General features: G+C 41.0%; 3 protein-coding genes across 5 annotated transcripts in view; 1 reads left to right on the top strand and 2 right to left on the bottom strand.

Moving 5' to 3' along the window:
• cracd (capping protein inhibiting regulator of actin dynamics) overlaps positions 1–6,014 on the bottom strand; it is a 29,967-nt gene extending 23,953 nt beyond the window's left edge. For 2 of the 3 annotated variants that reach the window (XM_084922050.1, XM_084922052.1), the window contains exon 1: positions 5,705–6,013. The gene's annotated coding sequence lies outside the window, so the exon portion shown is untranslated. Of the gene's footprint in view, positions 1–5,704 lie in introns of all 3 variants that reach the window. The other variant, XM_084922051.1, reaches the window with a different exon arrangement.
• Positions 6,015–7,275: 1,261 nt separating this feature from the next.
• Positions 7,276–11,775, top strand: chst14 (carbohydrate (N-acetylgalactosamine 4-0) sulfotransferase 14). Its single transcript, XM_084922067.1, has 2 exons — positions 7,276–7,874; positions 10,426–11,775. Exons 1-2 carry the CDS (start codon positions 7,578–7,580, stop codon positions 11,251–11,253), a joined length of 1,125 nt encoding a protein of 374 aa, XP_084778193.1. The 5' UTR covers positions 7,276–7,577; the 3' UTR covers positions 11,254–11,775.
• Positions 11,776–11,803: 28 nt separating this feature from the next.
• On the bottom strand, positions 11,804–21,876 carry cep135 (centrosomal protein 135). Its single transcript, XM_084922066.1, has 26 exons — positions 21,591–21,876; positions 20,514–20,665; positions 20,222–20,412; positions 19,937–20,104; positions 19,692–19,833; positions 19,497–19,581; positions 19,279–19,407; positions 18,966–19,181; positions 18,801–18,866; positions 18,557–18,707; positions 18,250–18,479; positions 18,002–18,157; positions 17,777–17,914; positions 17,608–17,685; positions 17,346–17,497; positions 16,474–16,589; positions 16,233–16,387; positions 15,291–15,346; positions 15,004–15,172; positions 14,791–14,901; positions 14,494–14,679; positions 13,932–14,141; positions 13,611–13,813; positions 13,423–13,527; positions 12,408–12,563; positions 11,804–12,252 (listed from the first exon to the last, which is right to left on the bottom strand). Exons 2-26 carry the CDS (start codon positions 20,624–20,626, stop codon positions 12,231–12,233), a joined length of 3,504 nt encoding a protein of 1,167 aa, XP_084778192.1. The 5' UTR covers positions 20,627–20,665; positions 21,591–21,876; the 3' UTR covers positions 11,804–12,230.
• Positions 21,877–21,958: the final 82 nt, after the last annotated feature.

Genomic DNA, 21,958 nt, shown 5'->3' with positions numbered 1-21,958 from the left:
CTTGCACATGCTAATGCAGTGGTTTTACAGCAGCAGGCTGGTTTTCATACAGACCATCCAGTCGTCCACTGATGGATTCAGAGTTAATTACAGATCATTTGACTTCTACTGTCACAGTCAACTTTAAATTTAACCTGAATATCTAAAGATGATGCAAAGTATTTCATCAAATTATTTGTTAGCAGTTTCATTATTGTCAGGGCTGCACATTTTCACTTGCATTTAAAGGTGGATTAACCATTAGCTCCATGCTCTAAGCTGATTTCAGTCCATATGTGTCTTTTTAAGCTTTTTTTGCAGCTAATTTTAATGCAAATCTCCTCTCTTACAACCTTTGTACCACACTTGCTGTACAGGGCTTAAGGAAGACAAACATAAACATCAAAACACCAACATGTGCTGATGCTGTTTCTGCTGCCATGAAACCAGAGCCCCATGTGAGTTAGTGAACATACTCAGTTGTGTGAGTTAGATCTAAACCTACTTCTGCCTGAGTTAGAGCTAAGGCATAATCTACTGACAAAAGAGAAAAAACTGCCATAAGGAAATGTTCTTATGGATTATGCAGTAGCACCAATATTTACAACCTCACTTCCAAAAAATGTTGGGTACAAAATAAATACAGCGATTTACAAATCTCATAGACTCATATTTTATCTTTGACAGACTATAGAAAACGTACAAAATTTTCAAACTTAAGACATTTTACTATTTAATGAAAAAATATTTAACCCATTTTGAATTTGATGGCAGCAACATGTCTCAAAAATTTTGCAACAGAGGTAATAAAAGACTGAAAAAATGGGTATAAAAAGAGCATTTTAGAGGGGCAGAATTTCTCAGAAGTAAAGATGGGCAGAGGTTCAATCTTCAAAAACACTGATCTACAAATTGTGGAACTTTTTAAAAGTAACATTGCTCAAAGTAAAATTGCCACAACTTTGAACATGTCATCGTTTACAGTACACAATATTATTAAAGAGTCTGAGAAACTGAAAAAATCTCTGTGCGTAAAGGACAAGGCTGAAAGTCAATATTGGGCACTGCATTAAAAATGGACATGAACTCAGGAACATCTCCATAAATCACCTGTGAACACAGCCATGCATTCCACTAATGCAGGTTTAAACTTGTATCATGCAAATAAGAAGCCATATCTGAACATGATCTAGAAAAACCACTGTCGGCTCTGGGGAAAAACCTCTGTTAAAACTCAGTTTAATACTGCTGTGTGGTCAGATGAGTCAAAGATTAAATTTATTTTCAGACTAAAGAGGAGGAGAACAGTCCAGTTTGCTATCAGCACTCAGTTTAAAAGCCTCTGATTGTAAAGGGGTGCAGTAGTCCTTGTGGAGTTGCAAAGGCATCATCAATGCTGAATGCTTTTTTTCTTATTCTTAAAATGGTAAATTTTCTCAATTTAAACATTTAATATGTTTTCTATGTTCTATTGTGAAAAAATATGAGGTATGCAAATCTTTGCATTCTTCTTTTATTGACATTTTATGCGCATTCTAACTTTTGCTGAACTGGAGTTGCACATGGCATTTAGAAGACTACAGTAGTGCTTGGAGTTAACATTACTGTACCGAAATTCTCATAATGCCAGTGCTGACAAACTAACATGACGCAGGTAGTCAATATCATTAACCATCTGGGGAATATAACTGCCAGTATAGCTGTTAACTGACTGTAACTGACATTTCTCCATGGACCTCATTAATGGTCTTATTATTAACTTATTGCCTGAACTCCGCAGCCATAAAGCGTAGTGTTGAAAAACCTTAACAGAAGCACTAAATGTACAGTTTGGTCGGACAGGCCTGGAGTAAACACCAGCTGCAGTGTTCTTGGTATTTGTCCCCTCCTTTGAAAGCTAAAGGCTGCGTGTGGTGTAACAATGGATTTAGGAGTCACGTGCAACATGTATCACATGACCGTGGTTATATTTTCCACATTAGGCAAGTGTTAAGTGACTATGCTTAAGTTTTGCAAATAAGCTAAAAGCCCCTTTTCTCCTGCCTGACCATCTCGCACACTAACATCATGACTCAGCATATTTTATTAGACAAATAACATACAGTAACATTACTGCACATAATAACCTTGTACAGCATGAGCAACATGATAGGTGTCTTTCAAACAGAGAGAGACTGTCTACACCAATCTACAGCTTAAGTCAACCATCAAACAACATAGAAGAGGCAAACCTAACTGTGTGCTCAAGATTGCTTTCTTACCCTTGTGAAGTCGCTTTGTGCGCGAGGGGATCTGCGAGTGTGTGCCTGCTCCACCTGCCTGCTGTCACTGTGGATCTAGGGCATTACCTGGAGTCAGGTGTCAAATGCGGTGAGCACTCGGTTGTGTGCGCATGTACGTCCATGTATGTGGGCGCACGGGAGAATGACTCGCTAAGCATCCCTTGATATTCTCACGCTGATGAGAATATTATTGTCCCTGTAAGGTGACGTCACATGATGAAAACTCATGTCAGTTTTGGCTCATGTGTGTCAGAGAGTGGAGCACACGCACAATCTGAAGGGAGGAGGTGTGTCGGTGGGTACAGGGGCAGTGAGAGTGCCTAGCGAAGAGAGATGGGCGTTCTCCTGTGTCTGTTAGTGCTGCTGTGCTGAGGAGGCACAAAGTGACACTTTGTTTTCCCCGCCAGATAGCCAGTGCAGGAGAACAGAGTGGCATTCAGCATTTCAACTGGCTGATGCTCATAAAGACTTTCTTTGTGGGTTAACTGCAATCATGGATGCACATGTGTGATTATAAAGGTTTGTAATGTGCCCCATCACAGCTCCCTAATAGTGTTATGGTCACAAATGTCTGTAATAGACTAGTCTGTGAAGCTCACAGCCTTTAGAGCTATCCAACACTATCCAACACACACAAGTCAGCTTGTGGAACTATTTAGTGGCTATTTTTTTTAATGTAAATATCCTTTTTTAGGAGAACAAAAGGAGCTAATTGCCCTCAATCCTTTTTTTACATTTATAATAATGTGACGTGGTACCATAATGGCTGTGAGAATCACCACAGTGTTACTGTGTAATAAGGGCTATTCCCCCCACTCTCCAATTTTGGCAGGATCACACTGCAGTCTCACAGGGATATGGTAATGATGGGGCTTTACCAACCTGGATGCCGCCTATGTTACAGCAGCACAGCACTTCAAAGACAGACTGTTCTCTGACTGCCTATGTGCATAAATAGAAACCTCCCAGTAAAGCAGCGCAAACATGCTCTAGTACAGATATTCACATCCTCGTGTATTCGCGCACACACGGCGAGCAGAGTGTCTTAACGATTCCACTTTGTGCGAAAAAGGCCAGGATCAAACAGCCTTCTCTATGCTAAGTGATACTGTAGCAGCCACTACACTTGGCATGTGGTAAAGCAGCCATTCAAATTTTTTATGGAAATTGGAAAGCATGGCTGAATATGTTTCTCCGTAGCACGGAAATCTGTATAGATGCAATGTGATGTCATCTTGTGATTTATAAGAAATACACAGAGGGGGAAATGTCCACAAATAAGAACATTTTGAATGGATCTCATTAAATATATAAACCTACACAGATATGTGATCTACAGCCTGCTGCAATCCCTTGTCATTTTGATATATGCTAACATTTCTGTGGTGACCTAAATATATGACGCATGTCAGGAAAATAAGAATAACAACATAAACAAAATAAACACTGTGTGGTCATATTATTTAGGTCAGAGATGTGTTACATAAACATTTCTAAGATCATCCAGGGAGGAAATTTCTAAAGAGTTGATATTAACTTGCATCACAGAGGACTGAATAATTAGGACAGGCCTCCTAAGGAACTGACTGCCAGACTGTAATTACATTTTTTTTTAGCTTTGGAGAAGAACAGCAATGATCGTAATGCAAACCTCTGTATAGAATAAGAGAATTTATGCTTTAGATGGGCAGTGTGGAGCTTTGCACAACATTATTAAAACTGTGATTATTTAATCAGGTTAGGTATCTAGCAAATTCTTTATCATTTTTACATTTTTTACAGGGGCTGGTGTATTGGTTACCCTGGTGGTACGGGCGTCAGTACACTGGTGTCAGAATCCAGTACTTTTATAAAATCATTTAGGCAGTCTAAAAGGACCCCGGTGCATTTTGACTCACTAGAAGCAGTAGGGCCTGTATAGTGCCATATAAATAAATTAAAATGGAATACAATTGAGTTTTGTGTTAGTAACATACTGTGAGTTATTCTGCTACTATTTTGAACTAAAGGAGGACAAATCGTAGTACTTGTTTCATTTCAGAATACAGAGTCAGGTGGGTCATGCAGTAAGATGCAAACTACAATCAAATGCTGGATCCGGTCAGTGCATCACACGCTGTGCACATACTCTTGGACAGTCACTCGTTTAATGAACAACCAACCTTTCTAGGTTATCATGGGGTTTTTCAGCTCTGTTTTTCCTGATATTTAAAACACACAGAGACCAGAGTATCAGATAGACATTTTTACATCTTACAGAATTTCAAATTAGATCATTTTATTTTGAGGTCACAGGGCCATACATGACTCAAATAAAATAAATTCATGTCTGGCACTACAAAGACACTCAGCAGATGTCTCTGCAAAGAAAAAAAAAGCCAGTTAGTCACCATTGGGTGGTGATGATACGATAACAGTTTGTTGTTTACTGTGCATCAGTGGATCTGATACTCCAAAGGCTGGATATGAAGCGGCTTGTTGTTATAGCTGCTAAGTAACTCCACTTATCTGCTATCATCGTCTTTACTATCATATCTTTCTCCTGCAAAGCACGTGCTTCAGTCTTTCTATTGATGACCTAAAACATAAATACTACAGCAGTCTACATCTTCATGTCAGTCAAGCACTGAATCAGCCAACCAGAAAACAGACCAGTTTACTCCACACCAGCACCATAAACCCAGCACCAGTAACCTGTGAATTAATATCTGGCAAGCTGCCATTAATATTCGCTGCCTGTGTGTCTCAGCCTCAAAGTCCATTGGCGACGACAGTGTTGCAGCATTGATTTAAAGGCTTTAAATGACGCGTGGAAAAATAAATCCATAATTTCCTTCATTTCCCCCCCGCACATGTAGGCCCGCACCATATGGCCTGCGCATGGTTTTCAAGCTGGCATAAACATCCTTACAATTCATACCGACTGCCCATCGTTTAGGGGAAGACAAAGTAAAGGAGAACATCAACATACACCCTAAAGGCACCGATCGATACCTAACCGCTGATTGCAGATTAGCGGATGCCGCCGCACGGGGACTACAGTCTATTAATTGCAGACTAAAAAGCGCGTGGAGAACAAAGAATGTGGCCTCTGCTTTTCTCACATTTTGTCACCGATAGCATCCAAACGGCGTTTAATTGATGAGGATTGTTTTGGGGTTTAAAAAGTAACGATTGAGCACAACCTGGCCTGTTGACATCAGCGTTTGCGCATTTCAAACCGGATCAAATTGCAAGTACCAGCCCATTTACAGCAAACACACACACATACACTGACGAACACACACGGATCTGCGATGGATGGAGTAGAAGATCTGAGCAGGTCAATGGGTAAAATGAGGGGTGGTCTACAATGACAAGGTCAATAGCGTCGTGAAAATGGAAGTCAGTAACCATAAACACAAACCGACATGGAAGAGAAGAAGATAAAAAAATCCCACCACCTTTGCTCGGAAACGCGATCCCCTCCTTCCGATCCGCGCTGAGGTAAACCCAGCTCCAGCTCCGACCCTTTTGTGTTGCTGATGCTGCGGGTGCCCGACACGGAGACGCACGCACCGCCCGACGGTCACAGCTGCACGCGTGAGAGATGGAGATGAAGATGGGAGGGTGTGGCTGCCAGAGAAAGACGAGTGTCGGCGAAGTAACAGCGCATATATGAGCTCCGGTCACGATGCGAGCACGTTACTGTAACGTAAGCTCGTGCCTGTGGGTGGTAATGAAAGGAATGACGAACTGAATGGAAGTGAAAGCACCGAGGAGGGAAGGGAGGGCAGGGTGGTCTTCCTGCAGGTGTAAATCCTGCAAGGGTGTCTTGAGTCTGTGGTTTTCTTGTATGATGCCCAGTGATAATACAACCCTGAAGCATCACAGTTACACAGCAGACCGCTTACACCGTACTGTGGGCTGCGTGTAGGATAACCGGAGGAGGGCACATATATTCACCCCCTGTTCACCCATCCAGCATATTAAGAGAAAGACTCATGTTTTGTCTCCAATCTTCAAAAGGCAAGAAGGCATGCGAGTCTCTCAAAAACTAATTAAGTAAAAAAGATTTGAAAAGACATCTGTAATCAGCAAAGCAGAATAGGTGTCAGCAGTTTGAAAGTTACTGCCACAGAAAAGGGAAATACACAAGTGCACAAAGATCACAAAAATAAACTACTTTGGCAAATTTTAACTAAGAAATTCACCACCAGGGGGCAGTGTTTTACCAGCCGGTGTGTTGAACTCTTTCCGAGGTGCTCAGCTGTTCTTTTAACTTTTGGCTGCATCTCCTGTCAGTCACTGGTGAATTTCTAGCTGTAGTCTCTCTTATATACAGTGGTATCAATGATTCCAGCTTTGGGCCAGACAGTTTTGTGGAGCAGTAAGGTGCAGCTGTATTGAAAAGGTGGATAAAAACAAGGAATGCTGTACATTTTAGGCTTTGTAATGAGTGCCTAGCAGGATGTATAGTCTTGAAATATAAACAGTTTGTGTTCACAGCTGATTCATATTATATAAATGTTTTCAGTCTAAGGACCATAGATTAGTTGAGGATCTACCAAGCTATGTTTGAATGCTGAGATAAAAATCGGAAAATGCTAACTGGACTACATACACCAGCATGCATAGGGATACTTTGGTTACCCCCCCCCCCCTCCCCCCCCCAAGCCCCCCACCCCTTCTCTAAAACATAGCAGTAAGGATTTTATTTTGAAACTGTATATTCTAGTTAGCTTGATCAGTTTGCGCAGTTGAAAAACAGCGAGCAAAAGCACTTTACAGAAATGATTACATTTATTTTTTAACTTCAAACAATCTAGTTTGCATCATAAATAAAATGCATTTTTTGTTTTACTACAAAAATTCTACATGGGGAAAAAAAACTACACAAGGTTTTGTGCCTTTCTCCTATGATCTCTAACTTGTAATGCACATGTATTCAGAGATGATGCAGACGAAGACTGGAAAACGTAAATCATCACACTAAAAATTGCACTTATTTCTCTTATGAAATCTCAAGTAGTTTACCATCTATGTTGTAAGTGTATCCTCAATAAATTAGAAACGAAACCTTCTGTGGTTTTTTAGGCAATTTTGAGGGTGGGTTTTTTTTCTTAGCAAAAAATGAGACTCCGATCTACCTCTGGTTGAGGGGGTTTATTTTGACAGTCAAAATAGGAAGTGCTTATATTAAAACACAAAAACACTTTTCGTGCACTTTTGAACTTAAGTATGGGTACGTGGTAGGTACCAAACGGGTTTTTACTGTAGTTAGAGAGCAACTTAGAAAACCTGGTAGGCATCAAACAGACAAGCCGGACACAAAGTATGCTCCCTCGGAGGCAGGAGTACGGCATGAAGAGGAGCGGAGGAGCGCGGAGCGGTTCGGTTATAAACTTCAGGTCAGCGATGAAGTCGAGCTCCGGCCGCCGCAGCTCCGCCGTGCTGCCGTCGCTGTTAACCTTCTTGGTCATCGTAGCATCCGGAGGCCTGCTGCTCATGATAGAGAAGGGAATGCTAAACGGCATGGAGACGCCTTCACCCCGCAGGAACGGCAGGCGACTAGACTTCCACCGGGGGCAGGCGGGGGGACGCAGCCCAGACGCGGCGGACCTGGAGTCCCAGGTAGAGGAATGTAACCCCACATGAAGATTTAGCTTAGATTTAGTCTGAATATTTCAGCATTTCGTAATAGTTGCTGATCGGTGATAAGCCGGAGGCTTAAGAGCCTTAGAGCAGTTTCCTCAGTGAAATGGTTGAAAGGTAGATTTTTGGTTGGTTTCCGTGAACGCTCGATTTAAACACCATCTTTGAATCCCTGCAGCTAACTTTGACATCATGGTACCCCTGATCAAATGTAGTTTCACTCCACATTCATGGGCGTAACTTTGTGCTGAACATTGGTGGTGGGGGGTGTAATCATCTGGGTAAATTCCCAAATGATTAAACATGCAACTATTTTGCTGGTAATAACTGAAACCCTCCTGGAAATTATGCCCCTGTCCACATTACTGCAGTAAATAATATTTAAACATCTTTAGTGAACTAAAACTAAACTAAAATTAGAAATAAAAGGAGTTGGTGAGTGGCTGTGAATAATACACGACCACCCCTCAACACTTACTGGACATGCTCTGAACACGTTTCAGCTCCCCTCTAACAGGGACAGATGCACAAAGTGTTTACCACCTTAATACCAGCATTCACGTTAACTTTAAAGCTCCTTACTGTCAGATTACATTGTGAATTACTGAGATTTTCCCGTTAAGTGTAATATTCTAAATTTCTGAGACATTTCCTTCTGAGATGTTTTTCCATACTTTATCTGCTTTAACACAGCGATTTCCAACTTTTGGGATAAATAATTTAACTCAAAACAGAAATCATATTAAGCACTCAAAAGTGAACTGAAATGGAAAAATACACAGGAAATGACCATGTCATTATCTGCCTCATGAGATTTTGGTGCAGAAATTTACTGACACTCAGGAAGTCCACACAACTGAGTCAAATGCCTTGAAAAAGCACTTGTTTATATTCTTAAATTCAATGTCCATATTATTTTAAAGAAACTAAAACTGGAAACTAATGGGACTTCAAATTAAAAATTGTAATTAAATAAAGTAAAAATCAACTATAACAACAACTTAGTAAATTCACCAGTCACATCCACCTATAAAATGTATAAAGTGGCCAGAGTCTGTAACGAAAGATTAAATCGTGACATTTTTCTGCAAAACATCTACCCAGTAAAAAGTGTTGCACTTTCACACCACTGGAGGCCTCTTAAAGGGGATTCACACCATATACAAGGCTTTATTTGCAATTGTACAGTTGCTGAAATGCTTTGGAAACCCACAAATACTGACATGTAACCACAAATGGGAGGAGGAGACATACAAGAAACAGCCAGAGTCAAATATCTATATAAAAAGATTTAAATGGTCCAGCTGTCCTCAAACAGCACCATTAAGGTTTCCCTGTTTATATTGATTGTTAGTCGTAAGTGAAATCCAGTCTATCAGCTAATAGACACTGTCAAAATTTCTTCAGGCTGGCTCGGCAAAGTATTTTCTACTTGTGCAAACATGTATTTGCCATACCCAACTTCAGGTTTATTGCGAACACAATACGAGGAAAACAGAAAGACTGAGATATCCTGAACCTCAGTGACAAATGTTTCAGTATTTTTTTTTTTATTTGATGCTTGTTCAATTAAATTCAGTTTCATTTATAGAGAGCCAAATCACAACAATTGCCCCAAGGCTCTTTGTATTGTTAGGCAAAGACCAGACAATAATACAGAGAAAACGAGATCAGATGATACTCTATGAGCAAGCGCTTGGCAACAGTGGGAAGGAAAAACTCCCTTTTAACAGGAAGAAGCTTGCCAAGACCGGCTGTGGCCATGGCAGATGTGAGGGAAGGGAGATAGGACTAAAGACTCACAGTGGAAGAGAGCCAGAGACAAATAATAAGTAATGATGCACCCCCCGCTGTCTGAGGAGGGTGCATAGTATCCTGCGGGACCAACATCACCCTGCGCGCCACCTTTTCCACCTGCTGCCCTCAGGGAGAAGGTACAGGTCTATACAGGCCAGAACATCCAGATTGGCCAACAGCCTGTATCCACAGGCTGTGAGGCTTCTGAACTCTCTGCCCCCCCACGGACAATAACCATATCCAACTCTTTAATAGCACTGAACTGGTCTGCATTGGTGCATCATATCTTTATTCTCTTTCCCCCTCCTGTCCCCCCCCTCTTTCTTAAATAGATAACTATCATATCTGACATCATATCTCACAGTACAATAATATTGAATGGGTTGCATTGTTGTACTTTGTCATGTTTCTCAGGTCTTTGTCTGAATTTCTTATGAACATTACTTGTCATGTTCTCATGTTGTTGCTAAGGATTGTCTTATTGCACTGGAGTCACACTGGGTTAAATATTTACACTTGGGTTTTAAGGGGTATTTATTATTTTCTTTATTATTGTATTTATGGGTTGTACGGAAGCTCCAAACGCAATTTCATTGTTCTCTGACAATGACAATAAATACTTATCTAATAAGTAATGATTAAATGCAAAGTGGTATATGAACACAGGGAGTGTTCTTACTGTGTAAAATTAATGGAACACAGCTTGAAGTCACTGATTTCTGTTCACTTTTAGATCCTCCAGGAGATCCGTAACCGGACCATCAAAACCATGTGCAGTCACAAGAACATGCCCCACAGTGTGTGGTCACTGAGCCTCCTACAGAGGAAGACGCTGCTGCAGCATGTCCTCGTGAACGACGAGCACCGCTTCCTCTACTGCTACGTCCCCAAAGTGGCCTGCTCCAACTGGAAGAGGGTTCTGAAGGTCCTGAGCGGAGCCCTGGAAAACGTGGACGTCAACATCAAGATGGACCACCGCAGCGACCTGGTCTTCTTGTCCTCTCTGAAGCCCGAAGAGATCCGCTACCGCCTCAAGCATTACTTCAAGTTCATGTTTGTGCGAGAGCCCATGGAGCGCCTGCTTTCCGCATACAGGAACAAGTTTGGCGAGATAGAGTCCTACCAGAAAAAGTACGGCGTGGAGATCATAAAGCGTTACAGAAAGGGCCGCGCTAAGGATGCAGCTATAACAGGAGACGACGTGACTTTTGCAGAGTTTGTTCGTTACTTGTTAGACGAGGACGTGGAGCGCATGAATGAGCACTGGATGCCCATATATAACTTATGCCAACCTTGTGCTGTTTCTTATGATTTCATCGGGTCCTACGAGCACCTGGAAAGCGACGCGGAGTTTGTGCTCCAGCATGTTGGAGCGCCTCCTCATGTTCACTTTCCAGAGAGGCAAACGTGGTACAAGCCGGTCACCACGGAAACAATACACTATTATTTATGCAGCTTACCTCAGAAGCTACTGAGAGAACTCCTGCCCAAGTACATTTTAGACTTTTCTCTATTCACATACCCTCTCCCCAACACAACCGCTGCACACTGTCGGCATTAAATGAGCAATGCTTTATAGTTGTTTTTTTTTTTTTTATAGAAAACCGTTTGTACTATTTTTAAGGAACAAATTGTATTTTCAGAGCTGTTACACAGGTTTACTTGATATCCGCGTGTCTTTTAAAAGTGCTGATTATTGGACGAGAAAGACTTGACTTCAGAACCACTAAAGCTTGAAATCAAATTCAAAAGAAAAGGTCAACCAAACCACACGTTATATCAGCTGTTACAGTAATTATATCTGCTCAGTATACAACAATGGAAATATTAATATGGTTGCAAGACCAAACTCTGTTTTTGTTGCTCTATACACTGTAGACCTTAGAAAAAAATTGTTCAATGGTTTTAGTGGGCATTCAGTGGTTTAGCAGGCTAAAACACGCACCATGTGCTGGGATGGTCGAGGGTTTCATATCAAGCTTATTTAATGCTCAATCGCAGCCTCTCGTTGCCAGCTCCTCTCCTTCTTTGATGTAACTGAGATTATTTACCATGTAATAAAACTGAAGATTACCTTTTCTGATGTACGTTGTTGCAGTTTTTAATTACTTTATTTATGAATAATTTAAGCATTGTTAAAAACATCAATAATATACATAATACAAAAAAACGTCACACAAAATAAACACTTGCTACATGTGGTTAACGATGGTGGGAATCACATTCATTTTTTGGGACTTCTTTATGAAGCTTTTGTTTTTAAATCAATAGAAAATACTTAATCTACAGTGCAAGTAACACATTCAAAAAACATTGTTAGAAATGTTAGAACAATCTTCACCTTTAGTACAAACGTTATTTATTTCAGCCCTGGTTGCCCTTTTGTTGAACGGAACAAAGTTTCTCTGAGGTACTCCACAGGTTAAACTGTGGTTTACAGAGGCCTTCATTTTTTATGTCCAAAGTCAAGACATCACTCACAAGCTTCTAGTGGGTTCTGACTCACTTATCAGTGCCTTCATTTAATCTTTGTTCCAATCAATCCTTGAAGCTCACACTCCTAAAAACAGAAGGGAGGAAGAGAGGTTTTAAACACATGATAAGTCATAATAATGGCAATAAATCAAGCCTCAACATTTTCAGCCTCAACTTAAGATCATATTGGTTTTAAATGTCTTTCACCTTATTTCCCAAATTGTTATGTTTATGGCTTACTTGTCTGCTGATTTATCAGTGGAGTGATCAAGAGATCGGAGGATGGAGCGTTCTGGTGAGATGTGGTGAGAGCTGCTGGAGACGCTGAGGGATGATGAGGTTTGCAGGGTTGAGAATGACAGACCCTGTCTGCGCATTTCCTGAACTGCCCTTTCACTGAGGTGAGAGAGAAAGGAGGCAACAAAACGGCATCAGAATATTTGTATCTGCGGTCACGTCCTTGTAGCTACACCAAACCCGGTCGAGCAAAACTGTATAATGATTGTGTAAAAATACTGGCGGCACCAATGCTCCGCCTCAGCCTACTAGTTGCTGCGCCTATGGGATCAATTTGAAAAATTCAAATTATCGTGTTGACAAGATTTTCAGAAAACTTGATCTGACCTGATGGGGTGATGACAATACCCCATCAGTCTTTTACGGCTGAGGGGTAAAAATGAAGAGTGAGAGTGAGGTCGTTTCATCCAACTTCAAATGTATTTGACTGGCGAGCTTTCACAGCTAAAATTAAAAACCCAATGTAATTACTCTTTTTTTTTTTTTTTAGTGGAATGATATTTAAGACTGCTGTTACATCAGCTGTATTTACTCGCGTTATAAAGCTGCAGTAGCTGAGTGATATGATGGAATATTGCATCAATCCTGACAGATGTGGTGCACTCAGGGTGAAATTTTGATAACCAGACATTTCTGGTTCAGAGTTAACATTAGGTGATTACCCAAAAAATTAATAATGACATAATTTTTCCAATGCAACACACTGGTATCACCTGCTCTGTATTAGTAAGTGGTTTCATGGGATGGATAGAGTTGCAAAAATACTTTTTTTTGGCACTTTTGAGATTTTCGGTCTCATGTAATGAAAATATTGATTTCTTTTTGATTAATCTAGAAACAATTGCTGTCAGATTCATCAATAACGGCCACAGATAGACTGATAGGTTACTTTATTAATCCCAAAAGAGAAACTGCTGTTATAAGCATCACTGTAAAGACAAACAGTCGTGTAGCTCACCGCTCAAAGCGCTCAGTGGTCAGCTGCCTTTTCAGAACGTCAATCTCTGTCTGCAATTGAGAGACTTTGCCGCGGAGCTGGGACACCTCCCTGGCATGCTCTGCACTTTACACAGACACACAAGTTACCAACTTTTTCTTTAGGAAGGAGATTTCTTTTAACAAGTAGAGTGAACTGGATTTATTTACGTTTTGCTGTCAGCCAAGGTGAGCCTGTCTCGTAGCACTTTCAGCTCTGACTCTCGCTCGCTGGCTGTCAGATGTGTTTGAAACTCCTTTTGCCGATTTGTGGAGAGCAGCGTCTCGAGGTTACGCACAGTCAGCCGCTCGCTGGCTAACTGCTTCTTGAGAATCTCCGCCTCTGACCGGACATCCTCCAGTTCTCCTGTAACCTAAAAACAAAAAGCAAATATCATAATTAAGTTTGAAGGAGAACAAGATGTGAACAGTTTCCTGCCAAGACCAGAAAAAACACTGTAATAAATAAGCCGGCACCACAGCAAGCCTCACCCGCTCGAGGTCCATGCTCCTGGAGGTGAGCTGACGTGCAGTGAGCTCCTTGCTCGAGTCTAGTTTGACACATAGCTCCCTAACTGAAGCCAGATCTGCGAGGAGAGCAGCCTTCTCTTCCTGTGCTTTGTGTAGCTCTTCCTCTAATCGGGACATCCCACGAACCAACGAGGAAATTTGCGCCTCGTAAGCCTGGATCGCCTGCATGTGCTTGGAGAAACAGAAAAGTGAAAAAGGGTGTTTAAAGACTGAAATTAACATTCATTTCCAGGGAACACTGTTGGAACACTTTATTTTATTTATTTTTAGGTCTTGTCTATCCTGTTACCTATTTAATATTATCTTATTGTTAGGGCTGTTTTTGTTGTGCATCTGCACTTTATTGTTGTCAATGTCTACGCATGGGACAGTGTGAAACGTAATTTCAATTCCTTTGTATGGCAAATACATTTGAAGAAATTGACAAATAAAGTTTTCTATTCTATTCTATTCTATTTAACTTGTTTACCTAGAATAGCAGCTAGAAATGTCTCTGTAATCTTTTTCCAGTGCCACATCTCACCTGTTGGATTTCCTTTTCCTGTTGGCCGACTGCATCTCGGAGGTGTCTGCGTTCTGTGTCTGAAGAGAGCAGCTCCAGGCGGATGGAGTTGCTGAGGCCTTCAGCCTGCTGTAACTTTTGGTTCCGCTCCTCCATCTCAATGTGGGACAACCTGAACCGCTCCAACAAATCCCTGTTCTCTTGCTCCTGTGGGTCAACAGAGCTGTCAGAAGAAGGCTTCTACAAGGGCTTCCAGGTAATTATAATATGTGTAAAGCCGCAAACAAAAAATACAGGAGCACAGGGATATGTTCTTGCCTTTGTGGCAATCAGCTTCTCTACTCTGGCCACTTCAGAAATGTAAGAATGGAGCCTCAACTTGAGCTCATCCTTCTCATGTAAAGACTCTTCCATTTCTGCATGTACAGCCTGGACAAAAAAGATGCAAGTAGCTAGTGTCACTTCTATTATTTTGGTACATGACACAGAAGACTCAACATTGATTACAGTAATTGTGATTTTTTTATTTACTTGGTTCTCCCTGGTCATTGTGGCTAGGTCATCTTGCAGTCTCCTGTTCTCTCGGATTGTAATTTCCTTCTCTCTCCTGAGTCCAGCCAGCTCCTCCTGAGACGCATCCAGCTGTCTCCTGAGGCTGTTCAACTCCCTCTCACGACTGTTTAATGCTCCTTGAAGCTGACTGAAAGAATTTAAAATATTGGTTCATAAAAATAAAAACTTTATTTCTTACATTAGGTTTTTATCCTAATATTTACTTAAATAAAACCGACATTGAACCCCAAGAACACAGTACTCACGCTAACGAGCTGTCCATGTTTGTGACTGTGACTCTCACGTCTTCAAGGGTCTTTTCCTGTGTAAATATCAAAGAGTTTACCTCATTAATTTTTTAAATAACATGTTTTAGATGCAAATGCAAAGTGCATTTTAATAGAAAACCCATGTGTATTTAGTTACTGTATTTATTCCTTCCTCATGTGATTCCAGTGTATGAGTACAACTCATCATCCAAAGCCTTCTTTTTGTACAAATCCATGGTTTGTTTCTTGAGCCACAGATTAGTTCATATAATATGTTCTTTGCAAACAATAGCTAGAGTGGACACATCTCTCCATTAGTTATGTAAAGAAAGCGTTCAGTTATAAACCGGTTCTTGTGTGACACACTCAATGTTTCTATCATGGATTCAGTCTCAGCTTCAGACCCACTACTCCCATAATAAATCCATTAAGTTTATCCAGAGGGACAAAGAAGACAGAGCTATTTAGTTAGATCCACTCTTCTTTTGACCCAAAAGACTGGGCCACAAAACACTGAACTGGTGTACGCATACTAGGCACAGTTGACTTACACAGCGTCCAAGCACAATTCTCCATCCAGGTCCAAGTACGCTTGTGTTTCTCTCAGCATCTCAACTCCTCTCTCGTAGTTGCTCTCAATTGCACACATGGTTTTGAAAAGTGCTCTTGTAGAGCACAAAGAGGCTCATGATTTTATTTGAAATATTTTTCTTTCGGAAGTGGTTGTCTTACATGCCTCAAAGAGTTAATTATTTGACAGCAATTTTCACAGAGACAGCTGGCACAGTATCCAGCGATCACACCCGTCACATGAACTGGACATTAGGGGTCAGATGTGAGATTTGACCTTTAAGATTTCACATATGGACATGAAATTCAATCCTTTCATAAAAGTTTGTAATCTTGAACCTTAAAAAAAATAAATAAATAAAATACTACCTTGTTGGATAGTTCCTCCTGAAGAGCAACCAGTTTCTCAGTTTTTTGATCCACCTCATCCTGCAGAGCATCTTTTTCTTTATCCAGGGCAGAGATTGACTTGTGAAGAACAGCTACTTCCCCTTTGTGCTTGGAACTCTGCTGACTCAGCTCCCCTGGAAGGCAAACTAAAATTCAGCAAACAGGAAACAGAGCTTTACGGAAAATGAAAAAAGCGTAATGACTGTTTCAACATATTCACCTATTCTCTCCTCAAGTTTTTCTATCTGCACATGGGAAGCATGCAGCTCATTCATCTTCACAGATAGCCTGTGCTGAGTATCAGACAGTGACTTCTCCATCTGCTCCTGTAGCAGCCTACAGACAGGCAGGGAAAATCCCATCAGCTCTCCAACAACTGGTGACAAGTATAACAATCCCTTAGTGCAGCATCAAGAATGATGAAGTTTCAGATGAGGAAGTCTAAAGAAACCAATATGTTCTATTTTTGAGCTTAATATATTTTGGGGACTTTTTGTATTTAGTGTGATTAAAAATAAACAAAAAACAAAAACGTTGCTACGCCGTCCTATAAAAATTATAAATCAAGGGCATATCTTTGTGCACGAGGACAGCTTCCAACACAGCTCCCAGAAGTTCTGTTTGGACCACTCACAGAAAACCATCTGCATTGTTAGACTTGCACACAGAGCAAACATAAACTTGGACTAGAAGTTTAATGCTAAGAATCATCACTGATGATGAAAGCTGTGTATCTGGCTATGATCCAGTCAGTGACTAATGAGCAGTTTTCTTTAGAAAACCCTGCAATATCCAACCCCAGTGGTCAGGAGTGCCACCAAGAGAATACTGTTTAAAGACATTAGATATTCACAGGGTTAGACACAGATTTACACACATTTGTATCCTCCAGGGTCAAATTTAAATAGGGTAACTTTTTGTTTTGTTAAGTGTCGAGAAACTGTTCCACTGCACCACATATATAATTTGATACATTTGTGATACAATATTATAAAGCATTTTACAGAACTGAACTATGGCACCATTAGTTGGTTACATTATAAAGATCCTCAAGTGGAAGTGAACACCGCTGATATAACCAGCAATTCAAACCTCAGAGCATTAGACTCAGCCCTCTGCTGGGCGACCTCCTCTGCATTGTGGACCATAGCAGCAGACTGAACCTTCAGCTCCTCCTCTGCAGCCTCCTTGCTCTCCTTTAGCAGGGATACTTGTGATTGGAGATCCAGTCTCTCCCGTTCCAGCTGCACTCCAAAAATATACATGAACATTACATAATATCACAGTATAGTGAGAATTCAAGTGCTGGAAGGTTCAAATAACTAAACCTATTAAATGAAATATCCCGACTCACACTCTTTACAGCATTCTCCAGGTTAAGAATCCTCCTCTCTTCCCCTTGTCTGTCTGTTAGAGCTGAAGTCTGTGCAACCTGCAGATACATGTGCACAGCATGTGTCTGCAGAGCTGTAACGGCGCATCAGAATCACGTGCAGATTTAAAGGCTGTATTCTTGCACTGACCTTTAACCTCTCCATCAGTGTGTCTCTTTCAGTCGTCATCTGCTCGAGCTTTGCTTCGGCTCGTTTGATCTCCTCCTGTAGTTTCACAACATTACTCGACGTATCTACTCTGCGGGTCAGCTTCAGCTCATCCTGAGTCTGAATGAAACAGAATCATATCATGTAAAAACAAAGAGATTTATTCAAATGTGTTATTGGTGCAAATGTAAAGCATCTAAAACTTACTTGTTTAAAGAGGGTTTTGAAATGATCCCTCTCATTGCTCAGGGCCTTCATATTATTTTGAATGTCCTCCATGTGCTTCTCAAAATCCAAGAGAGCAACCTTCAGCTCATCTCGTTCCTGAATTACACGAAGCAGCTCCGCTTCTGCAGCACCTCCCTGAAAATTTGAAGTCATTGTTCTTTAGTATCAGTTTAACATGAAACTAACTCAATTAGAAATTTGCTAGTTTCTTTTTTATTGACTCTTACCCTGACTACTTTGGACCCAGGACTCCTGCCCCTACTTGGGCTACGGCTAGGGCTTATGTCAACACCGCCAGCTCCTCTGGCTCTTTTGTAACGCTCAGATTCTTTGCGATAGTAATCCCTCTCCTCCTCTAGACTCTTGACAAATGCATCGAGACGAGACGGAGAGCGTTCCCTTCCACAAACGCCATATTTAGTACGCATGGCCTCCAACTCCAGCACCAGCTCTTTGTCTAGGATATAACATCAAGTGCATATATAAACACTGCAATGCATATATAGCTGCTGAGGTATTTCCACTGCTGCTCACCAGCTGCCATCATTTTCTCTACTTTGTCCTGAAGCCTGTTTTTCTCATCCTCCAAGAAATTCACGAGTCCCTCCATCTTCTCATTCTGCTCTTTGAGCTCCACCAGCTGATCTCTCAGACGATCTTTTTCAAAGTCACTTTCAGATTGCTCCTGAAGTAAATAAGTAATAGAAGTTTAAGCAAAATGTATATTATACTGTAAAGTAGGAAATCTAAAGTTAGAACAGTGTATACTACTACTTACCCTTCTTGTCTTTGTGATAATAGCCTCCAGATCTTCGATCATTTTCTGCTGCCTTTGAATTTCTTTCTGTTGAGAAAACAGTTTGTTTTTTGAAGTCCATTCTTAATGGATGAATTACACTGAATGCTTTTAAGCTAAGAACTCCAGGATCATCACATTGCTTACTTTAGTTTCTTGTAGCTCCATGTCAGCAGTTTCCAGCACGCGCTCTTTGTCCATCTCCATTCGCTTTGCGAGGTCGTCGATGTGCGTCAGCTCTTCACACAGTTCCAGGTTCTTTAAAGACAGATTGGCTACTTCGGTGGAGGCGTCCTTTTTTTTCTGCTGCAGTCCGTCTATTTTCTGCTCCAGCGTTCTGTTGGTCTCCTGTAAGTAATCAATCTGCACACAAACATATCAAGAGATTGTACTAAACTACCAGCAACCATTCAAACCAAATTTCTTTACTCCACTTTTATGCTGTGACTGTAGAGCTTGCCTGCAGGTTAAGATGGGCGATTAGTTTTTCGTTGCTGATGTTCTGAGCCTCAAGAGAAATTATGTCATGAGGTCGGCCGCCATGAAGTGCGCCATTCAGGCGGTCAATCTCTTTGTCCCTCTCCTCCACCTAACAGAAGTGCATTTTAAAAAATAGAGCTGATTACCTCTATGACAACTTAAAATATTCACAACGTAATAAGCACCCACTTAACGTACCTGAGTATTTAAATGTTTTGCAACTTCTTGAGCATTTCCAAGGTCTAGTTTCAATTTGACAACACCTTCCTGCAGCTCCTGAATTCTACACAAAAATTGGAGTGAGTCAGACAGAATAAATGCAGATACAAACATTAATAATCAACAAATTAATTAAGCAACTACAACAACTCTCAGTCACAAAAGAAAACAAACCTTCCATCTGCCAGCTGCAGTAGATCGGCTATGTATGGATCATCAGGTTGCTGCACAGGATAAGCTGATGTTGAAGACGGAGGTACTAGCTCGTCAATCTGCATTCTCTGCCGTCTGAAAGGAATACTGCGTTTTTTTCCACCTGTTAAAAGCACGAGAGGGATCAAGATTAAATATACCTAGATGGAATATCATTTTAAGTCCACTATCTAAGAGTTTAGGCCTTACCCCTCCCCTGTCAGTACCTGGTGTCTGAACAACAGCTTGCAGGTTCTTCTCCTGAAGCTGCTGAATGCGTTCAGATTTAGCCTTGCTATCCTTCTCCAGGCAGCGAACCTTGTGCACATACTGATTATTTAAAAACTTCAGATCAGTCGTCTCATGGTCCAGTTTTCTGATGTAGGTTTTGAGCTCTGGAGCCAGACAGGAAAAAAAATGTTGTCTGTTGTGTATGCAGGTGATGAATATGAGGAAAATGATTCAAACTGTGCTGAAGAGCCAGTGCTTGCTTATTATAACGCAGTTATTACCACTAATGACACGCTCTTTCTCGTCCTTCAATTTTAGAAGCTTAAGGTGTAGCTCATTGTTTTCCCTGACCAACCGGGCATTCTCTGTCCTGTATGGCTCCAGAAGAGAGTCAACGTTGCGGTTTTCTTTCTCAGACTTCCCTGCTGACAGTTTGGCATTGCGCAGGCTTTCAGTTGTGTGGACCAAGTCACTGTAACACAAAGAAAGACATGGCTGAACTACGCTGGACCACATGGTGATATTAAGAGAATGAGGGTAACACACAGTGCACATGGTTCAGAGGTTTCACACCTGAAGAGTTTCTCGACAAGTGGCAGTGACTCGATTCCCAGCGGTTGCCGGTAGCCCAGCTGGTCCAGACGTTTTCGCAAATTAACAAACTTCCTTTCTGCATTGCTGGTCATGGTTGGGAGCCGATATTGACCTTGGTGACTGCTATCAGCCTAATCGCAAATAAGATGACGTTAAAAGAATGTCAGTATTGTCTCACATCTGTTTGTTGTTCTAAAAATGAATGTAAATTTCAGGGGATATGCAGGGGACACAGGCCCCAAAAGATTTAAAACACGTTTGCCCCTCCAATAGCTTTAATGTTACTCGTCAAAGAAGCATGCTCATAGAATGGGTCATGTTTATTCCCAAAATGTGTTTAGGAATTTTAAGTTCCAGAGACTTTTGTGCTTCAAAACGGGCCCTTCAGGATGATTACATATGCAAGCACAATTGATCTGCATGGAACTTACATTACCTACCTATGAAAAAAAAAAATCCATAAGTTAATATTTTAGAATTTTCCTGCTAAACATAAAAATACAATCACCGTCTTCTAGTTTGCCAGCTACTTTGGAGGTAACATTATTGCGTTAAACAATAAGTAACTTAACCTAATACATTTTTTGAATGTGCCAGATGATTTTAACATGAGCAGACATTTTGCTGTAACACATCTGAGTTAAGACAGGTTTATTTATCACTGATCACATTTAACCAGGTTTCCCCTCCAAATAAAGTATCAAATCAAGTTAGACCACTCCAACTTTGACATTTAGCCTGTGGCAAGAACAGCCAAGAAAACAAATTCATAAGATATTTACTAAAATGTTTATTATTCATAATTGACTATAAGGCCTGTGTTGAGTTTATAGAATGGCTAAAAGAAGTTAGCAAGTCTTTTTAATGTTTGCTAACGTTAAGCAGCAAGTTTAACGTTAAGCATGTTAGCTCATCAGAGACATTAGCCTTATGCGTTTATTAACACTGAGGTAACTTTTTGTTGTCGTTTTGTCGCCTGCAGTAGCCTGTTAGTTAGCAAAGCTTGACGACTAACGAGCTAGCGTTAAATCCCAGAACGATTCCAGCTTGTCTTACCCTGGAAGTGCTTTCCTAGCGGCTAACGTTAGCTCGTCCAGCGTAATTCTACATCACCGACAGTAAGTTTCCATTTCCTTTGACCAATGACTTGCACGAGCCACATTATAACGTATCATATATGTTTTCTGGTAGTGTTAGACACTCTTCAATTCTGAGTTGACACGTTTCCGCGGTAAAGTGGTTTGAAAAGAGCGCCGATGGTCTCCGGTTTGGATTCGTCACCATGGAAGTAAGAGTCTGGGCGAAGTATTTGGAGCTGCGTGTTTTGTGCACCGGTGCTGCCCGTTCTGAAAGCGGACGGGTGGTGTCGACACAGTTATTTAGCCCAAACAGTAAACGCAAGGGCGTTTCCAGATATTTTCGAT

The sequence above is a fragment of the Perissodus microlepis genome, chromosome 23, assembly GCF_051167445.1.
Source record: "Perissodus microlepis isolate ML-2025 ecotype Zambia chromosome 23, ASM5116744v1, whole genome shotgun sequence".
In the NCBI taxonomy this organism is placed as follows: Eukaryota; Metazoa; Chordata; class Actinopteri; order Cichliformes; family Cichlidae; genus Perissodus; species Perissodus microlepis.
Note: the sequence above shows the minus strand (reverse complement) of the source record. Positions and strands in the feature narration are given on the sequence as shown.